Genomic DNA, 20,560 nt, shown 5'->3' with positions numbered 1-20,560 from the left:
CGGTTTTCCCACAAAGTTCCCCTTCATGCCAGGCAGGACTTTAACAGTGAACGACTTTAGGCCTAGCTGCAGGCCGCACAAGGGCTGCTAAATAAGTTTACTTTAGCTTAACTTGGCAGACCACAGGGAATTTGTTTGTCGGACCAGTCATCCAACAAGGTTATGTTGGATTGACTTGGCTTGGCCAGGGTTTTTTTCCAGCAATAAAAATGTGTGAGGGAAAGAAGTGACCTTTTACATTCCTCTTATTTGAAGTACACATTCAATTAAGGTGGCTAAAAATAAACCAAACTACACTCCCACTCTTGGTTTAGCTTCCTGTACTAATTCTTTCAATTTACATGCAGTTCGCAACGTAACTTTGAAAAGAGACTGAAAAATACTGGACTGCACATCAGTATTTGTTATTTAGCAGCGTCGGGCCCTAATTATTGTGACCGAGGTGAAGTTAGTTTGATATTTGATATTCAGATATTCGACAGATATTCTATTTTTTTTAATGCAGCCGGTTTCACCCCGTGTTTGCAGAAAATGTACAAACAGATGACCTGTCTATTTGCTCCCAGCCGACCTACTTAGGGACCGTCTATAAAGTACCTTCTGAATTACCTTCATAGTCTTTTTTGTCAATAGCTTTGACATCATGTGACCTAGTGACTCCAAACCAATGCAGAATAGTTATCCTATATGGGACTCATCAGACACACCTTTCTTTATAGCGACTGTATGCACGCTGTATTTTATATGAATTTTTTAAAGAAAATACATTATTTCATATAAGAAACAGACTCCTTTTTTTCAATACCTCCCAAGCCATATGACCTAGTGACTCCAAACCAATGCAGAATAGTTATCCTTTATGAGACTCATCAGACACACCTATTTTTATAGTCACTGTATGCACACTGTATTTTATATGAATATTTTAAAGAAAATGCATTATTTCATAGAAAAAAACAGACTCCTTTTTTCAATACCTCCCAAGCCATATGACCTAGTGACTCCAAACCAATGCAGAATAGTTATCCTATATGGGACTCATCAGACACCCCTGACAAGTATTGAAAGTACTTTATAGACGGTCCCTAGGTAGGTCGGCTGGGAGCAAGTATACAGGTCATCTGTTTGTACATTGTCTGCAAACACGGGGTGAAACCGGCCGCATTAAAAAAAAAAAATGAATTTCTGTCCAATATCCGAATATCAAATATCAAACTAACTTCACCTCGGTATCACAGTGCCCTAATCTTACTCATTGTATCTGTATAAAGTGTTTCTGTGGCTGGAGGCTCACAAGGCTGGATGTGTTGAAGGTCAGTCATCACTCTCAAATGGAAGCTGCACATTCTTTCATATCTAAGTAGGCTTCCACAGTTTATAAACAGGCATACAAAACATGTCTACACAGGTTGTGAAGGTTGTATCATAGTGTATTGTAGCCATATTCACAAATCACAATCATCTGAGCAAGTAAAGACAGGTTGTGTACATAGACTGTAAAATAGGTTGTGTATGAAGAGAGGTGTTTACTAGGCCTACTTTCAGTAACTGCTTTGTTTCGAGGTAGTTTGTGTAGGCCTACATCAAAAGCCTACTTAAGTTAAACCTCCTTAGATAAAAGTTACAAAATGACAACTGCTCTAACAAGCCAGAGTAAACGGAGATGACTCCTATTGACAAAACATCTCATCCCACTCTGCACAGATGTTCTTTTGTGCGGCTAATCCATAAGAAAATGGTGGACGCTGTCTGTGCATTCATGTCCATCAAGTTCTTCCATCTGTAAGCCTATGGCAAACCCACATGGCTTCCTGAGATGAAGCACTCTCCAAATAAATAGGTCTAGTTCTCTTTTTACTGATGCCACCATTTTAGCCTGCATAGCCTACCTTTCATTTCGCAATCTTGAATCAAGGCTTTCATCTCGTTCTACCCAAATGGAATTGAATCATTATGACAGTCCAGATTTAATTCAGTGTAGGCCTACTTTTTATTTCAAGCAACTGGTGGAATAAATCCCTCAAAACAACCAGGACACAATTTGAATTCGTTATCTCGATGTCCAACTTATTGCGGAGCGGATTTGCTGACTGTGTGTATTATTGTTGTTGACAAGTTACTGAAGTCAATGAACCTAGAGTGCACAGCACGAGACGCGAAAGGGTTAAATGAAGTCTCGCGGCGCTGAGGGGAGGGGTGTGTGGAGCGGTGCAGGGGCCTGAACGCTTTCCCATGCTTTGCTCCGTGGCGTGTAACTGTAATCCCAACACTCCTTACAAGCACTTTGAGACAGACAGAAGGTCGAAGAGTATTGTTCAAGTTTTGTTCCGGTTTTAAATAACGAACGTAAGTACAGCCTTTTCGTTGTCTTCCTGAAACGGGATACACTGAATACATTACAGTAACGATTAATGTTGCGCCTCTTTGTCTGCTACTGTTAGATGGCAACGCTATGAAACTTTGAGCAAGTGCCGACTGCAATGTAAAATGTTAACTTTAGTCAGCTAGCCAACGAAATTTGAAGTAATGATACAAATGGCAACATTTAACGTTACTTTGAACGGCAGTTAAACTCGCAAAGTTCGCTTTTAAGTGAATATTGCGAAAGTGAATGTAAAGTGAATTTTACGAAAATGTTTTATACATGAATAAAAAATGCCTGTCATTCAAACATGACATGTGAAAGGACCTTCATTAGCTAGTTAACGTTAACAGCCAAAGTAAGTACAGGTGCCAGTTCCTGTGATGTGTCTAACGTTAACATCATTACATTTAATTTCATAATATCCGAAGCCATTAACTAGATATAATTGAGAAAGTTGACATTTGCAATTAACATATAACGCCTGTACACCAATGACAATGAAAGTGTCTTGCGTTGGCCGTTTTGTGCCAGCTTGTTCAACTTGAGCTGGCGTCAACAGTGCCATGCTAGCCTCCTTAATAACGTGATCTTATGCAGTCACTTTATTGTAGTAGGCTAATCAATGTTAGATTGTGAAGGTTGCCTTTGTCAAGAAAGTATCACACATTTAATTACTCAAACCAGACTTTCGAGTCTCAAAAGAGTCCCAGTCATTGCTAGCTAATAGCCTTATATAACAATCAAACAAAGTTCACCTTAGCCTACTAGCATTTGAAAAAAAAATCCACAAAGTATCAAGATATCAGCACTGGTTCTGAATTGAATCTGAGACATCTAGCCACAACTAACGTGTTTGTAAATGTCTATTCACAGTTTTTGTCTTGAAAGTAGCCTAATGTGTAACGTTAATTTTGTTTTTTTTACACTTTTGTGAATCAGGCCCATATCAGCGTCCCACCATGAGTGATTCATACTTCTCATAAGATGATCTCATTCAAGGGATCCCCCATGGTTATGGTGGTTATAAAATCTAAGACACTCTTGAGGGTTATATGTTTTAAAAGCCTTTAATTTCACATGGCTGTTTTTTTAATACCTGCCTACGTGTTTCAGCATTTTAGTTTCAGTTTTGATCAGAGAATTTAGCGGTCAACTTACACCTCAGCTGAGTGGGCACTATCTGACCATACCAAGGGAAAGTCCCTGTTGCCACGGGTTCTACCTTGTGTAAGGCAGCCTTATGTCTCAGTAGGCTGTCCCTCTCCCTAAGTTTTTGCTGTGTTTTTAAAAAAAAAAAATATTTCTCTTTTACTCTGTCCCTCTCTCCTTCTTAGCACTGAATCTGCTGCGATCATATGGTGCTGTGATCATATATCTGCCGAATCTGAATCTGAGATAAAAGTTCCCACTGTCCCTCGGAATTCCCCAACATATGCAAACCCACTCCCTCTGGGTCATTCCACTACTAATTGAACCACCAATTGGCCCACACACTTGGGTCTCAAAAATTCTGAAAACATTACCAGGTGTACCTATGTTACCCAGGAGACACACTGTGAAATTACTTTTATGTAAGATCAATACTTTCTAAGTTACAGCCAGTTGTATAGGGGGAGGAGGGTGTTGATTTTGTTTGGCCTCTTTTTTTTTTTTGTCAAAGTTCACAAGCCCATACCTCAAACTAAACTATGTAGGAGGCTCAAGTTTTGCATGCTGTTACATAAATAGGAAAATTGTCACGCTTGGTATGGATGATCCTGCATGGTCATAGCGGTCCCTCAAAGTTGATCAAAATGTTATTGGAGTTTTTGGCTGAGCTCTGTTTAGGCCTTCAGAAGACATATTTGTACTCAACATAGGCTCTTGATCCCCCCCCCCCCCACTTATTGAGATAAGTAGAAACACTCTCACTTCTGAAAAATTGATCGGCCCGCTGAAAAGTTCAGCAGACAGCATAAGGACGGACGCCAGTCGCTCGGGCAAAATCTCACCTGCTGTCGTCGCCCGATAAGTGGTTCCCCCATTCACACAGACTGCTTAGTTTAATTCCCTCGTGGCCCCCAGATCCTTCTGAGCCGAAACAAAAGGCCTAATCTGGGCAGGCTTGTCTGTCCCCTCTCTGCCTACCAGGCTAATACCTCCAAAGAGTGGTCTGGCCACTTGGGTGATCTGACCCCCACAAGCAAGCACGTACGCTGCTGACATTATGTTGTCTTCCTGCACAAATACTCACTTTTTTTTAACCCAGAAATTGAGCTTTAGAACAATGCGATGCTGATTCAGGTGAGGGTGACCATTCACGGTGGCGTTGGTCAGCTTTAGTTTAGTTGGATGTGTAGTCTACTGATAACTGAACTAAAGTCCAAGTGAGTGAGTTGCACCAGCTGACCTTGCTCATCCACAGACGTTGGTCCACTGCTGTGGCCTTGTTTTGAGAGAGGCAGAGAGGGGAGGGGGGCTCAATGTGGAAACAAGGCTGTGGGGATTTTGGGCAAGGGAGGGGTGGGGCCTGATGGGGTTTCAGGAAGAGTGAAGCGTGAGATTGTTTATAAATCCTCTCGAGCGGACCATGCACTTCTTTGAGGAGCGATGCGAGAGATGCAGTCAGTGATCCATTCTGAGCTGACATGAATCTGTTGAAGGAAAGCAGAGAGGCCATCTTTTCTGATTATTGGTGCTTTGGAGCCTTTGCTTGGATCTCTGTTGTAGTGCTGTGGATTGGCTAGCCTGTGTTGTAATGGTCAGACCCAAGCAGTCTGATGCAATCCATCTGGCCCCTTGTTACAGCGGGCCATCCTCAGTTTCCCTTACTTGAGCAGATTAGGAATTTAGGAGCACTTCTTCAAACCATTTTGGTTATCCTGGATTACGTTTCAGGTCCTCTGACCTTTCAGTAGGCATCTCTGGAAAAGCAGACTAGATTGTAGGCCTGTTTGTTCCTCTTGCTGCTGTTGTTACTTTGGTTGTGTTTCAGATTCCCTTTTGTCCTTAGCTAGGAAGCTTGGAGAAGGCATCCTTTGTCTGGTGTGTTTTCGAGTGTACGTGTGTGTGTGTGTGTGTGTGTGTGTGTGTGAGGGAGAGAGTGAGAGAGGGGGGATGTGTGTGTGTGTGTGGAGGGGGGGGGGGGGGGGGGTCTGCTGTTAGTCTGGGTAGAGACTAGGAAGGGGTAATGGCAAACTCACTAGGGGGAAATAGGGGTATTTTGGATAAAATGGGTACTTCAGTTTGATAGTCCTGTGTAAAATTGCCATTTTAGACAGCAGCAACACATTCAGTTCTGTTTACACCTGTTGTTTCAAAGCAACATGCAGGCCTACCATTGAGGGAAAATATTACAGTATCTCATTTGTTTACTCAAATGAGGAATGTATAGTGAATACAATGATCAGTTGCATTGGAGGAAAGGCCTCATTATAGAAATGGCTTATTTTTCAGCCATTCTACATTGTAGCATAAGTCCAAGTGACACCTGTGGATCTGCTTTTTGGATGAGTTCTGATTACTGAGATGCCCTTTCAAAAATGGCTCACAGTTGTTATAGAAAGGGAAGTGACCACTTGTGTGGAGAGCACTTTGACCCTGTTTTTAGAATCATGCCATTGCAGCCAGCTGTGCCACCTGGTGTCACGTTTTTCTTGTAACTGTTGCGGCCAGATATCATTAGATCTTTTCACCAGCACTTTTGTTGAAGAAGGATTTTCTGTAATATAACTGTACTTTCACCGGCAAATAATCTAGACAAGGTCCAAACAAAATGCCTTCTTTTGAAATCAATCAGCATCAGTTAAAGTAAAGACTTTACTACAAAATGGGCCCCTTCATGAGCAGACAGTCTCCAGTGTGTGTCTATTATATCTTTGGCAAATTATACACCTATGTTAGCTACTGGAGCACAGGTTTTCTGTTTTACTTCCTTATGTTGGCTCCTGTTTTTAGCTTTGGTATTTGTTTCTCTGTCCACAGAGACCAAGATGGTCTTGAACTTGCCAGATGCCAGACGAGAACTCCTGAGTCTGTTATTTGAACTCTACTGCGTTTTCTCCCACATATTTCCAAACTGTTGCAAATAACCACATTTAGCAGTTACATTTTTTAAACTGATGCTAATAGATGCCAGACGCAGGCTATGTTTTGCATTTTGAGTTGTGCTGAGTTCTGCCTATTTGGTAAAAAAGAGACCGAGCACTTCTTGCCAAAAATGCCAAATTGAGCACATATGAAACAAGTCTCTCAAAGAGAGTGATATTTTTGCCCCTCTACACTCTCTGCCCTTTCATTTATTGTGAATTCACATGGCCTTAACAGAAAGAAAAAAAAACTGGGTGGGTCACATCCTTTGCACGCACGCACACACACACACACCCCTAGACACACCACACATAACCTATTATCTTAAGTATTCATTTAATATATTATGGTGCTTGGAACACAGTGTGTTGACATGTTTCAACAACGCTGTCCTCCAGTCTTCCACAGAGCCTTGTTCAGCACAGGCAAAATAAAAAGAATAGTGAAGCAGCAGCAGGCTTTGAGTGCAGGAGATTGGCCTGGTGTTCCGTGTGTGTGTGGCGTAGGTGGTGCTGTGCAGCGACCCTTCCCTTATTAAGGGGAATGAGGATTAGTCTGAGAGTGCGGCTTCTCCACCAGCCCATTACAACCTCTGCACTTTATATTTCAGAATTCCCCCTGCGGACTGCAATCAGTCACCCTGCCTCTGCTTGGCACCGCTAACCACTCCGGAGCTAGTATGGTTTCCCAGTTACACTACAACAAAACAGTTCCATGGCACGATCCCAGCTATTAAACACAAGTTGGCGTGTTCTTATAGTGGTCTCTTTGAGCCCCAAATAGACCAATAAACAGGCCTGTAAAAGGACCTTAAGTGTGGGGACTCCTCTAGTGCCTATGTGTGAGGACCATGGTGTGCTTGACCAAGGCCTGCTTCCTTGTGGCTGCATTAACTGACACACACCCTGTATCAGGCCACAGCCTCTGTCAGTGGCGTCTATGGGCTGTGGATAATGTGTTGGATAGAAATTTCACACGCAATGTGGTACACACAGACGCACAGGCCAGACATGTAGGCTACACTGCATATCAGGACCCAGAGCACACTCACTGTAGAGCGGGTAGGACAATTTGTTTGCTGTAACTAAATTCCAAGGAATTACCAGTGCATGAAAATGCAAAATATATTATGTAAAATATCATACAGACTAAAAACAGATAATGCAGAGATAGTTACAATGGTGTTGACAAGGTAGACATGGTGGTTGATATGCTAAATAAAGCTGTTGCTATAATGGTTGCTAGGGTAGTCATGTTGGTTGCTATGGTGGTTACTAAGTTGACAGTGGTAGTTGCTCATTGTTCACTAGCATAATTAAGATGGTTGCCTGCTGTTGGTTGCATATGGTGGTTGCTAGGTTGACATTATAGTGGTGGTTGCTAGGGTAATTAAGATGACTGCTAGGGTGCTGCAAAGGTACATATGATGATTGCTTTGCCAAATAAAGCGGTTGCTATGTTGGTTGCTATGGTGGTTGCTAGGTTGACATGCTTTAATGAATGTTGATAGACAAATAGTTTAAAGCAACACCAAAGAGTTTTTTGTACCTTAAAATAATGTTTCCAAAATTGTTTCCGTGGTTCATCAACTCGTAACAGGGTGAACGGCACTTCTGCATTCGCTTCGCGGCCCTCTATCGGCTATAACCGCACTATGTAAGTTTGCCAGATCGGGTAGCGGATCTGTAGTTCGATGGAATCAGACATAAGAAACTACAAATTTGACTTGCATGATGTCGCAATACATCGTAGCCTACTTTCATAAAATCATGTAACATATTCTACCTTGTCTATGGACATCATTATTTACAAAGCCGTTGGATAAACAAATTGCGTGCGTGCGGCAGAGGAAAAGTTCTTTGGTGTTGCTTTAATGGACGTGTAGGTAGATAGTTTAATGGATGAATGAATGGTTTGAAGTGGATGTGTGAGTGACAGTTGGATGGAAGGTGCCTTGTGTTCTTGTTCAATAGAGAGACACATAGAGGAATGGAGCCTATTTGAGCAGATGGCAGTTGGAACAGGTGCAAATCAGTTTAAACGACCCTTTAGAATGTCATAATGCCAATAGAAAGTCTATGGGTGAAAATAGCTTGTTTTTTGTTAATATCTCAAAAAGTATAACAAAAATGAAAAATACATTGCCCACCAGTCCTCTAGATGACCTACGCAACAAAGTTTGAATGAAGTTTCTACGTTAAGCGGTTTAAGCTGAATTAAACGCAGAAAAACTGGTTAGAAGAAGAAGGAGGAAGAGGAGAAGAAGAAGCAGCCTAGTGATAACAGTACACTGTAATGATGAGTAAACAGGCCTTCATGCCACACATGAACAAGTGTGCTATTTCCTTTTGAAAATGAAAACGTGTTCTCTACGGCTAAAGCTAGCTGCTGGTTCTTTTATCCAACAGCTTGTTTAAGAAACCACGATCAGGATTAAAAACTCTTGAGGGTAAAAAACTTGAGTATCTAAACCTAAGTTGGGATGTCTGCCATTAGCTTACAGTAAATATTGAGGCAAGAAAACATTTCAGTATATAAACAATGCGTCATTGCTACATTTTAAAAAATATTTTCATTCTCCTTGAAGCTACTGTCTCTTTGGTTGTCAGTTGTAACGGCATTAGTTCTAACTTAGTAGCTGACGGAAGCTGAGGGTTGTGGTGGAGCACACACCTGCTGTGTGTGGCTTCTTAGAGGCCCCACTTGGCGCTGATGTAACAACTGTACATGGACTCCGAATGTTTTGAAGCTGGTTTGTTTGTTTTTACACTGTATGTTTTGCTGTTTGCCAGTTAACCCTCCTCAACTCAACTGTTGATTGTCGTTTCCAGGGGCGTCACCATGGGGAAGGGGTGCATCACGGCCACCAAATATTTCCTGTTCCTCTTCAACCTCCTGTTTTTTGTGAGTATGCTCAAAACACTCTTCCGTCCGTTTCCCTCGTCCATACCTCACTGTAGTTCACTGTAACTGCCTCAGTTCACTGTAACACTGTAACTGCCTCAGTTCACTGTAACTGCCTCAGTTCACTGTAACTACTTCAGTTCACTGTAACTACATGGTTAATCAGTTCTCCTGCTGCACGTTGCCCATCTGTGATCTCTCCTATCTGCTTATTCTCACAGTTTCACTTGTGATATGAGTAGGCTTTTAGTAAAATGTTTTTATCAGCATACACGTTATTTACACACCGTTATTTGACTATCCACATACTTCCCCGCAGCAAGTATTTGCATTTGTTATATGGCTCACTCATCCGGTCACTTCTTGCAAAAGTGAAAGCAGACTGTTCAGCTGTGTTCTAAAGAATGTTTGATTCAAGTTCAGTGTGTTGCAAATTATTTGTTTCTCAGCAAAAGCCACGATGAAACGGTAACAAATAAACGTAAAGAGACATATCATGTGGAGTTTATTTTTTTTGTTTTGGCAAGTAGCCATATAATAAGCGGGATAATATGTAGAACGCGGGTTATCATCGGGAAAATAAGTCCCTTCAGGGCGAAGCAAGACCCCTCCACTGGTCCATTTCGCCGTCAGGACTTATTTTCCAGATAATGACCGGCGTTCTATACATTATCCCTTACGTAATTGCTCTCATGCCTTATGGTTATGCTTCCCTTACCGCTCTCATTCTCACGCCGCATATTTCCACTCTCTCCTCGGACATGCCTGACCCACACAGCAGCTGTTTGTCCTGCCAGGAATATTTCAGGAAGATACTACATACTTTATAAGTGGGTCACACACACACACACACACACACACACACACACACACACACACACTTGTCCCAGTGAGTTTCAGAAAGCGAACACCACCAAACACTTGTGCACTCACTCGGGTCTACCCATTGCAGCTGTAGGGTGCGTTGGAGTTAGACGTGCAGAGAGAGGTGTCTGTTTAGACATGGGGAAAGAGTGGGTTACATCAGCCCTGTAATGGCAGCTCTGATAAGAGCTGTGATGAGGTTTCTCATGGTCTGGAGCTCATTAGTGTGTGTGTGTGTGTGTGTGTGTGTGTGTGTGTGTGTGTCAGTGAGAGACTGTGTGTGTGCGCGTATGTAAGACAGCGTGTGTGTGTATGAGCAAGAGCTATAGTGAGTGCCTGCTCTGATCTGTGCCTGCTGTGTCTCTGTGCAGTGCTCTTTAATTATGTAGCGACAGGTCTCCACTGCTGCTACCACTCACACACACACACACACAGACTCACACACAGACTCGCACACACACACACACACACACACACACACACACACACACACACACACACACACACACACACACACTCTCACACACATACAACCCCAATTCCAAAAAAGTTGGGACAAGGTACAAATTGTAAATAAAAACAGAATGCAATAATGTGGATGTTTCAAAAGTCCATATTTTATTCAGAATAGAACATAGACGACATATCAAATGTTTAAACTGAAAAAATGTATCATTTAAAAAGAAAAATTAGGTGATTTTAAATTTCATGGCAACAACACATCTCAAAAAAGTTGGGACAAGGCCATGTTTACCACTGTGAGGCATCCCTCACACACAGACACACACACACTCTCTCACACTCACACACATACACACACACACTCTCTCTCACACACACACATACATTAATTACGCAGTGGCATGCCTCCACTGCTGCTACCGCTCCCCTCCATTCTCCTACCGCACAGTTACTCCAAACCCCCCCCCAGTTCCCAGAGCTGACTGGCACCTCGACCAGCTCCGCTGGAGAGCTGTCCACACACACACACACACACACACACACACACACACACACACACACACATCCCACCACCCCCGCCCTTCCCCTGTGGCCCAAGCCTCTGTCTGAGAGCCGCCCCGTTTTGAGACGGTCTCTCCTCTCATCAACACATTAGTCCCAGCAGGAAACGAGGGTAGCTCAGCAGACCTTTGATGTTTGTGAGTAGGCATCTGCAAGGCAGACAGGAACTGTGTATAATAGCAAGAGTTATTACATTGGGTACTATGTGAAGCTGTACAGAGGGAGGGGGGGGGGCGGGGGGGGGGGGGCAGGAGCTACAGCTGTAGGAGGAGTTTAGGAGTAGAGAGTGTTGGAAAAACGTGATCAAAATGTCGCTGGAGAGCGAGGGCTAGTTAGTGAAGAGTTACGAGCACTCGTGGCAGCAATGCCAGTGATGTGGGTATCCACAGCCACACCCACCAGCTTGTCCTATCGAGGGAAGACCTGATCAGTCCCAGATGTCTTGGACATGCTCACTGCCTTTCTCTCTTTTTCTCTCTCACTCACTCACTCACTCACTCACTCACTCACTCACTCACACACACATTCTTTTTTAGTAACTGATGGTTTTGTTTTCTCTTCCCTTTGTTAGCTGTTCGGAGCCCTGATCATGGGCTTTGGCCTGTGGGTCCTCCTGGACAACCAGAGCTTCATTGCTGTGTTGCGTAAGTACTTGATGTTTCACCAACTTAAAACCCATCAGAACTGAATTATACCATACAGTTAAGAGTGGATCGCTGCTTTAGTAGGCCAACCCCCCCCCCCCCCCAAAGCTCCTTCACGCAGTATCTGATCTTCCATGCCTCACTCTCTCTGGCCCCATTTACCACGGTCCCCCGGGAACAAGGCTGTAAAATCCGAAGGATGTGAGCAATAAACCCAAAATATGTGACCCACAGACGAGAATCCGTACAGCCGTAAAAAAAAAAAAAGAAAGCAGGTCATATTCTTGGCCCGGGGACTGGACAGGAAGCTCTCCTCAGCACTTTCCCCTCTTCAAAGCTGCCACTGACTCAGCCGTTCCCCCATGGCACTCCGGCGCGGCGTGGTGAAGTGTGGCACTCATCACCGCTACCCCCCCCACCCCCCGACTTCGCCTTAGATTCTTACTTACACAGGGCCGCTTTCCTCTACAGCGCATTTCCTCCTCTGTGCTGAGCACTGCTGCTTATTAAGAGCGGGTGTGTAGTGTCATCGTGTTGTGCATCGTGTGTGACTGCCTAGAAGGTGTGAATGAATGTGTGAGCTTGCGTGCATGTGTACAAGTGTGATGTTGCTGCATCTGCCCCCGCCATCTCCAAGCTGGGGGAGAGGTCTGATGGAAAGCACAGTTAAGTGGTGGAGGAGTCTTCTACCCCGACACCCTGTATTTGCACATTGCTGTCTCTTTTTTCTTTCTTTCTTTCTTTCTTTCTTTCTTTCTTTCTTTTTTCTCTTTTTCTTTCCCTCTCTTTCTTTCTCTCTCTTATTCTTTCTTTCTCTTCTCTCTCTTTCACACACACATGCTCATGTTCCCTCGCTTAGTCACACACACACACACACACGCACACAGATGTCAAGGAACCAAGAGAGGGCTGGGGGGGCGAAAGGTATGAAGTCCTCTCATGAGTGTACCTGTATCTTGGGTCCCGTCACCGTACAGCTCGATGCTGACAGGAAGATCTGTGACTTCATTGGGCAGGAAATGGTGGTTTCCCCGCCCACACTCTTTTTTTTTTCTGTCTCTTTCCTTGTTACATCACCACCTCCAGAAAGCCCAGCGCGCTCACTGGGCTAGCTGAAGCTGGTTTTCGGTGGACGTACCTTTTTAAAAACCCTCCCTGTTCCACAGTGACGAGCTCCAACAGCTGAACTCATTCAGCCCAGCCTGGCTCGGCCCGGCCCCTCTGGAGTCCAGGCGAAGGGGACGGAAACTCGGAAACTCGCATAAATCTCCCTCATTTATAATAAATGCTTCCAATGTGTTCGCCACAGATGGAGCACAGCCCTAAGCAGTAGTTTGCTGAGACGAATCGGGTGTATGAATGATTCTTTAGAGTTTCGTTTGGCAACTTTTGTGTGCTCTGGATGTCATTTAAACATACACACACACACACACACACACAACACTCAACACACACACACGCACGCACACACTTTCCCATTTTTCAGAGCACCTTCTATGCTCATTGTTATTAAGCTGGAGTAATATGGGCCGTTTGAAACTGAATATTATGAGACACAAGACTATCTGTTAAGGTGTTTGTTCTGGAAGAGGTTTGGGAAGGATTTGTCCAAAAAATTCTCTTGTTTATGCTGGATGTGCCGGAGGAGTTAGCGGATGAGTGACATTTTGTCCAAAGCGTAGGGGAACTTGAGCTGCTTACCAAACGGCTCATCCTTTTGTCTCTCGTTTCCCTCTCTCCCTTTTCTCATAAATCTTTGGAAAAAAAAGTGAGCCGTTGCTGGACTGTGTCCAGTCTTGCCGCGGAGTCTGCTTATCAGGTTTGTTTTGGCCCGTTTTATCCTGACCGTTGCTGAATCCCCATTGTTTTGTTTTTTTCCTCCGATCCATTGGAGTCCCTCTTGAGATTTCAGGGATCTGGCTCACTTCCAACGCGCTCTTAAGTCCTCTCATGTTAGAATAACCTCTCTCTCTCTCTCTCTCTCTCTCTCTCTCTCTCTCTCTCTCTCTCTCTCTCTCTGCGCATGGTTGGTGTGAGTGGGCGGAGTCAGTGGTGAGTGGATGGTGTTTCGGTCGCTGTACCGCGAACGAGTGTTCTGTTTAAATCTCTATTTCTCACTTTACTTCTATTTTCTTTCTTTCTATCTATTACTTTCTGCTGGAGTACTAAAGGTTTTTGCTTGGTTTAGTTTTCTGGCAATAAACAGGGGGTTTTCCCCTAAAGCGACTGCCTCCAGTCTTGTGCTGGAATCATGGCAGAGATTTTTGGTCAACTAACTCGGCGTCATGCTGTTAAAATAGCATCGGCAGCCAGTGTTGAGGATTGTAGTTTGGCTGCCGGAGAAATTGTTGGTCATGAGAATATCGTATCAGCATCTCGCATGAACAACGCGATTGTGCTTTTCTTAAAATCAATTGAGTTTGCCAATCAGCTGACGGAGAATGGCGTGGTGATAGATGGCGTTTTTACCTCTGTTGCCCCTCTTTCTACGCCTTCCAAGAAAGTCATTTTGTCTAATGTCCCCCCATTCATTTCTGATGAGATTCTAGGACAAACACTGTCGCGCTATGGCAAAGTGGTCTCAACAATTAAAAAAATCCCGATTGCGAGTAAATCTCCGTTGTTGAAACATATAGTGTCCTTCAGGCGTTTCGTGTACATGATCCTTAAGAATAACAATGATGAATTGGACTTGACAATTAATGTGACTGTGGATAACTTTAATTATGTGATTTATGCAACAACTAGCATTATGAAATGTTTTGGTTGTGGACAATCGGGGCATCTCGTGCGCGCGTGTCCTGATAAAAAGGATGACACGAATAATAGTGGAAACAGTGAAAATAGCAATGAGTCTAGGGGTGATGTGGCAGAGGGAACGTCTAAAGAGACCAACAACGAACCTAATGTTAACTTTGGTGCAAATAATGAGGAGGAGGCTGCTGCCTCTGCTAGTGGGCCGGAGAGCCAAACTCCTGATTTAACGTTAAATTCAGTCCAAGGGCACGGGGAAAATCACGATGTTAGATCGGCTGATGGGGAGGATCTTTCCGCACTTTTGGGGGAGACTATCACTGATTCTCAGAACTGTCAAGGGAGCAATGATGATGTCATTAATGGGGAGGTTTCCGTCGCTATGGAAGACATGGAAACCTCCGTGTTGGAGGAGGACAATAATGTGTTTAAAGCACCGTCGAATAAAGGAAAAAGAAAGCGCATTATAAAGAATAAAGGGGGACGCGCTCATATAGAATTGACTGATAATGAGAGTGAAAGTGATCTTTCTGACTGTAGTGTAACCTGCAGCTTGCGACTAAGCGGCTATCGCACTCGCAATTATAGAGTGGAGGATATAAAGAAATTCCTTAAGGACACAAAACATTCTAGGAAGGTCCGGGTAGACGAATTTTTTCCTGACATTGAACAGTTTATGAACAAATCACGAGCATTTATGCGTGATGGTAGCATCACTGATCAAGAAGGATTTCGTCTAAAAAAGATTCTCACAAAACTCAATGTTCTACTGAATGCCAACGATGACAAATGTTAAAAACAATTTCCACTTTGTGTCCTAGGATGGCTGATTGCATATGTCTATATTTATTTTTTTATTTTTTCTTTATAATGATGGGTGAATTTCGTGTTGCTTCTTTAAATGTAAATGGCGCAAGAGAAAAAATTAAGAGGCTCTCTGTGTTTGAAACAATCAGACAGAATAAGTTTGATGTTCTCTTTATGCAAGAAACGCACAGTGATGCGTCTAATGCAGCTGCTTGGGCTCAGGAGTTTGATGGTCTGTCCATACTTAGTCATGGTACTTCTACTAGTGGTGGGGTTGCAGTTCTGTTTTCTAAGTCCTTTATTCCCATCACTTTTGATGTTGATGAAGTTATAGAGGGAAGACTTTTAAAGGTCAGAGCCCAGTTTGAAAATCGTTTTTTTGTGTTTATTTGCATTTATGCTCCTACACTGGCAACAGATAGAATGCTGTTTTTAAATACTGTTGGAAATGTTATAAAAAATTGCTGTTCAGAGGATATTCTTATCCTTGGAGGAGATTTCAATTGTACTGCACAAAATTTTGACAGAAATCATGTCGAGCCGCACATGCCCTCTCGTAGACGGCTTGTAGAGATTATGAAGTCCAATGATCTTAGTGATATTTGGAGGAACTTTCATGGTGAACAGAAGCAATATACTTGGGCACACTCATATAATAATTGTTTGTCTCTTGCAAGACTTGACAGGTTTTATGGTTTCAAACATCAGCGTAGTCTATTCAGGAAATGTTCAATAATTCCAGTTGGCTTTTCTGACCATAGTTTGGTTTTCTGTTCTTTATTTCTAGAATTTGTAAAACCAAAAAGTGCCTACTGGCACTTTAATACCAATTTGTTGGCTGATGGCCATTTTAGAGAAGTCTTCCTTTTTTTCTGGAAGGAATTTAGAACCACGAAATCCTGTTATAAGTCTTTGCAGCAATGGTGGGATTGTGCCAAGGTACAAATAAAACAACTCTGCCAGGAGTATACAGCCAATGTCACAAGGAACATAACACTCTCAATGAAAAAAATAGAGGAGGAAATAATCGAACTTCAAAATCTGGCAGAACAAACGGGTGATCAGGCACCCACTGAAATTCTTAACTCAAAAAAGAAAACATTGGCTGACTTTTTAGGTTTGAGGGCACAGGGAGCTCTGGTCAGGTCCCGCTTCCAGAGTGTGGAGCTGATGGATGTACCATCAAAATTCTTTTTTAACTTGGAGGTAAAGAATGGACAGAGGAAGTTCATTCATGCTTTGAGGTCTGAAGATGGGAGAATCCTTTCTAATTCTCCAGAAATACGCAATAGAGCAGTACATTTTTATAAGGAGCTTTATAACAGCGAAAATCCACAAGATCAGGCGACTGACAAGGCTTTTCTTTGTGACCTACCTAAGGTATCTGAAGAGGCAAACACAGCCCTTGGAAGGGTGTTGACCCTAGAGGAGCTGGAGAGAGCCCTCCACAGTATGGAGAGTGGCAAAGCACCTGGGGTGGATGGCCTGCCAGTAGACTTTTATAAGTCCTTTTGGCCAGAGTTGGGCACAGATGTGCTTGCTGTTCTGAGAGACAGCATCACCAGAGGGGTGCTGCCACTGAGCTGCCGTAGAGCAGTGCTCACTTTACTGCCAAAAAAGGGAGACCTGACAGATATAAGGTCCTGGAGGCCGGTGTCAGTCCTCTGCTCTGAATACAAACTGCTGTCTAAAGTTTTAGCAAATAGACTTGGGGAGGTTTTGGAGCAGGTAATCCACCCTGACCAGACCTACTGTGTGCCAGGCAGATTGATTCACAACAATGTTTCCTTCATCAGAGATGTCTTCTATATTGGCAAATACTTCAATCTGGATTTTGGTGTGGTTTCAATTGACCAAGAAAAGGCATTTGATAGGGTTGAGCATAATTATTTGTGGAATACCTTGTCAGCCTTTGGTTTCAGCCCCAATTTTATTCGAATGATCAAAGCATTGTATTGTGACATTGAAAGTATTCTCAAGGTTAATGGTGACTTGTGCGCTCCTTTTAAGGTATACAGAGGTGTCCGTCAAGGATGTCCCTTGTCGGGCATGCTGTATAGTCTGGCTATTGAACCTTTCCTTGTAAGGTTGAGGAAGGAGATTGTTGGAGTGAAAATCCCTAACTGTGATGATGTTTTTAAATTGTCAGCTTATGCTGACGATGTGGCTGTCCTTGTTAATGGCCAGAGAGATGTTGACACGCTTTTAAAAATTTGCAATGAATTTAAGGTTGTTTCTTCAGCAAAGGTAAATTGGTCAAAAAGCATAGCCTTGCTGGTTGGGAGTTGGGTGAGTGGCGAACCTGGTCTGCCTGATGGCTTAGTTTGGAATAGGGGTGGTTTTAAATACCTGGGTGTTTTCTTAGGTGATGATGCTTTTATTCAAAAGAATTTTGATGGGGTAATTGAAAAAGTTAAAGGTCGTCTAGAGAAATGGAAATTTCTTTTCAGTATTACTTCGTACAGGGGGCGTGTTCTCATTATTAACAACCTGGTTGCATCCTCTCTTTGGCATCGGCTGGCTTGTGTGGATCCTCCTTCAAACCTGCTACCGAAGATTCAGTCAGTCCTGGTTGATTTTTTCTGGGACAATCTACACTGGGTACCTCAGAGTGTTTTATATCTGCCTAAGGAGGATGGTGGACATGGACTTATTCATCTACAGAGTCGAACTGCTGCCTTCCGACTGCAGTTTGTACAGCGTCTTCTCACAGGATCACTGGACTCAAGCTGGAAAGCTGCAGCCTGTTGTATTTTACAACTTTTTGAAGGGTTGGGCTTAGATAGGTCTTTGTTCTGGTTTAATCCAAATAGAATGAATTTTAATTTACTTCCTGCATTTTATAAGAATCTGTTCAAAGTCTGGTCTCTGTTTATAATTCAACGCCCACGACAGACAAGCTCATTATTCTGGTTGTTAAAGGAGCCTCTGATTCATGGTTCGGTTCTTGATGTGAGTCAGGACTTGTCCCTGGTACCTACTTCTAAGCTTATCAGCTCTGGAGTTACAACCCTTGGGGATCTAGTAGAGTTTGCTGGTCCTGATATCAGTAATAGCCATACTTTAGCTCAGCACTTAGGTGTGAAGTCCATTAGGATAGTTGATCAGCTACTTGGGAAATGGCGGTCTCTCCTAACTGGGGAGGAGATGCAATTGCTTGGAGATTATTTTGGGGGGGAGTGTAGTCCTGACTGCCATGACCCCTTTCCCAGACTTACTCTACTTCCAGATTTAACAGGTTGCACTGGTTGCTTCTTACTCCCAGATAGTTTAGTTTTCCTGGGTCCTACAGCTGCAACTAGTAAATCATTGTACAAACTGTGTGTTCTCTCCCTAAATAAAAGGTCTCTGGACAAGAGGGTGGATACACCCTGGCGTGAAGTGTTGCAGGTTGAAAATGATGTCAAACCACAATGGCGTGCGTTGTACAAGTCACCATTAACTAAAAAAGCTGGCGATCTACAATGGCGTATTCTGCATGGTGCAATAGCAGTGAATGCTTTTATTTCTGTTTTAAATCCAATGGTTGATCAGGGGTGCCCTTTTTGTTCTGTAAGGGAGACTGTATTCCATGCCTTTATGCACTGCCAGAGGCTCAGACCTCTTTTTGCTGTTTTGATGGCACTTTTCTTTAAGTTTGATGAAAGTTTCTCTTCGGAGATTTTCATTTTTGGTTTTAAATATGTACAAAAGCATCGCTTCAAGTGTCAGCTCCTAAACTTTCTGCTTGGGCAAGCAAAGATGGCGATATATGTTAGTCGTAAAAGGAAAGTTGAGCAGGATGTAGATGTTGATATCCTAATGGTGTTTTCTATTCTTGTAAGGTGTCGTATGTTGATTGATTTTCATTTTTATAAATCTATGAAAATTCTTGATGTTTTTGAGGAAAAAATGGTGCTACAACAGCGTGATGTGTATTGTTGAGAATGATAAGCTACAGATTGCACATTACTTTATTTAACTTTCCTAACTTTTACTTTTTGAGTATAGTGTCAAGTTGATCTTGATGTATTTTTAAGATTGTAATAAAGAGTTTTTGAAAATTCAATTCTTTCTCTCTGTCTCTCTCTCTCTCTCTCTCTCTGTCTGTCTGTCTGTCTCTCTCCCCCCTTCTCTCTCTCTTTCTCTTTCTCTCTGTCTCTCTCTGTCTCTCTCCCCCCTTCTCTCTCTCTTTCTCTCTGTCTCTCCCCCCTTCTCTCTCTCTCTCTCTCTCTCTCTCTCTCTCTCTCTCTCTCTCTCTCTCTCTCTCTCTCTCTCTCTCTCTCTCTCTCTCTCTCTCTCTCTCCCCCCTCTCTGTCTTTCTCCCCCTCTCTCTCTCTCTTTCTCTTTTTCTCTGTCTCTCTCCCCCCTTCTCTCTGTTTCTCTTTCTCTCTGTCTCTCTCCCCCCCTTCTCTCTCTTTCTCTTTTTCTCTGTCTCTCTCCCCCTTCTCTCTGTTTCTCTTTCTCTCTGTCTCTCTCCCCCCTTCTCTCTCTTTCTCTTTCTCTTTCTCTCTTTCTCTCTTTCAACACGCTCTTGATATGAGATCCCCCTTGCTTTGTCAGAGATCCACACCCCGGTGTGCTCCAGGACGCTGTCTCTGGGGGTGGGGGAGGTGGTCCTACGCTGGGGTCCCTGTGTCCAGTTCAGCGCTGTGTGTGTGTGTTTGCGCGCGCGCCTCTGTGTGAGTGGGGCCTGTTTGTTTATTGACTCTGGAGCTGGTTGCTCTGAAGCTCCTCAGAGGCCTGTGGAAAACAGGAATTCTGAATTCTGTATGTTTTCAGTTTTCCAGCTCCTGTTTCTTTTCTCCTCCTCTTCTTCTTCCTCCTCTTCCTCCTTCTCCTTCCTCCTCTTTCACTGCCACTCTTATTAATAGAGGGGCTTCACAACAGATACTCTATTTTAAGGAGACTTTTCTTTTTCTTTGAATTTTTTTTTTTTTTTTTTTTTGGTTGCCATGTATGAGGTACCCTCCCTAGTTTACCATTGTTCAGTTTTCCTCCTGCTGACATATTTATCTCAGCTGAGTAAAATGCCAGAGTGATTTCTTCTTCTATTAAAACACGTGTTTGTGGCAGAAGGACACTGGTGAGAGGTGGTTATGATATGAACAGGAGTTGCTGTGCATCGGAGGTCATCTATGCTTTAGAAAGA

The 20,560-nt window shown here is 43.2% G+C and overlaps 1 protein-coding gene across 1 annotated transcript in view; it reads left to right on the top strand.

The window, feature by feature from the left end:
* The first annotated feature begins 2,189 nt into the window (after positions 1–2,189).
* The window catches only part of cd82b (CD82 molecule b), a 28,712-nt gene continuing 10,341 nt past the window's right edge, over positions 2,190–20,560 (top strand). Inside the window, exons 1-3 of the mRNA XM_042109402.1 lie at positions 2,190–2,346; positions 9,265–9,337; positions 11,796–11,868. Coding sequence (XP_041965336.1) covers positions 9,275–9,337; positions 11,796–11,868 — 136 coding nt within the window. The 5' untranslated portion in view covers positions 2,190–2,346; positions 9,265–9,274. The remainder of the gene's footprint in view (positions 2,347–9,264; positions 9,338–11,795; positions 11,869–20,560) is intronic.

This window comes from Alosa sapidissima, chromosome 11 (genome assembly GCF_018492685.1).
Source record: "Alosa sapidissima isolate fAloSap1 chromosome 11, fAloSap1.pri, whole genome shotgun sequence".
Classification (NCBI taxonomy): domain Eukaryota; kingdom Metazoa; phylum Chordata; class Actinopteri; order Clupeiformes; family Clupeidae; genus Alosa; species Alosa sapidissima.
This window is presented reverse-complemented; position numbering and strand designations above follow the sequence as displayed.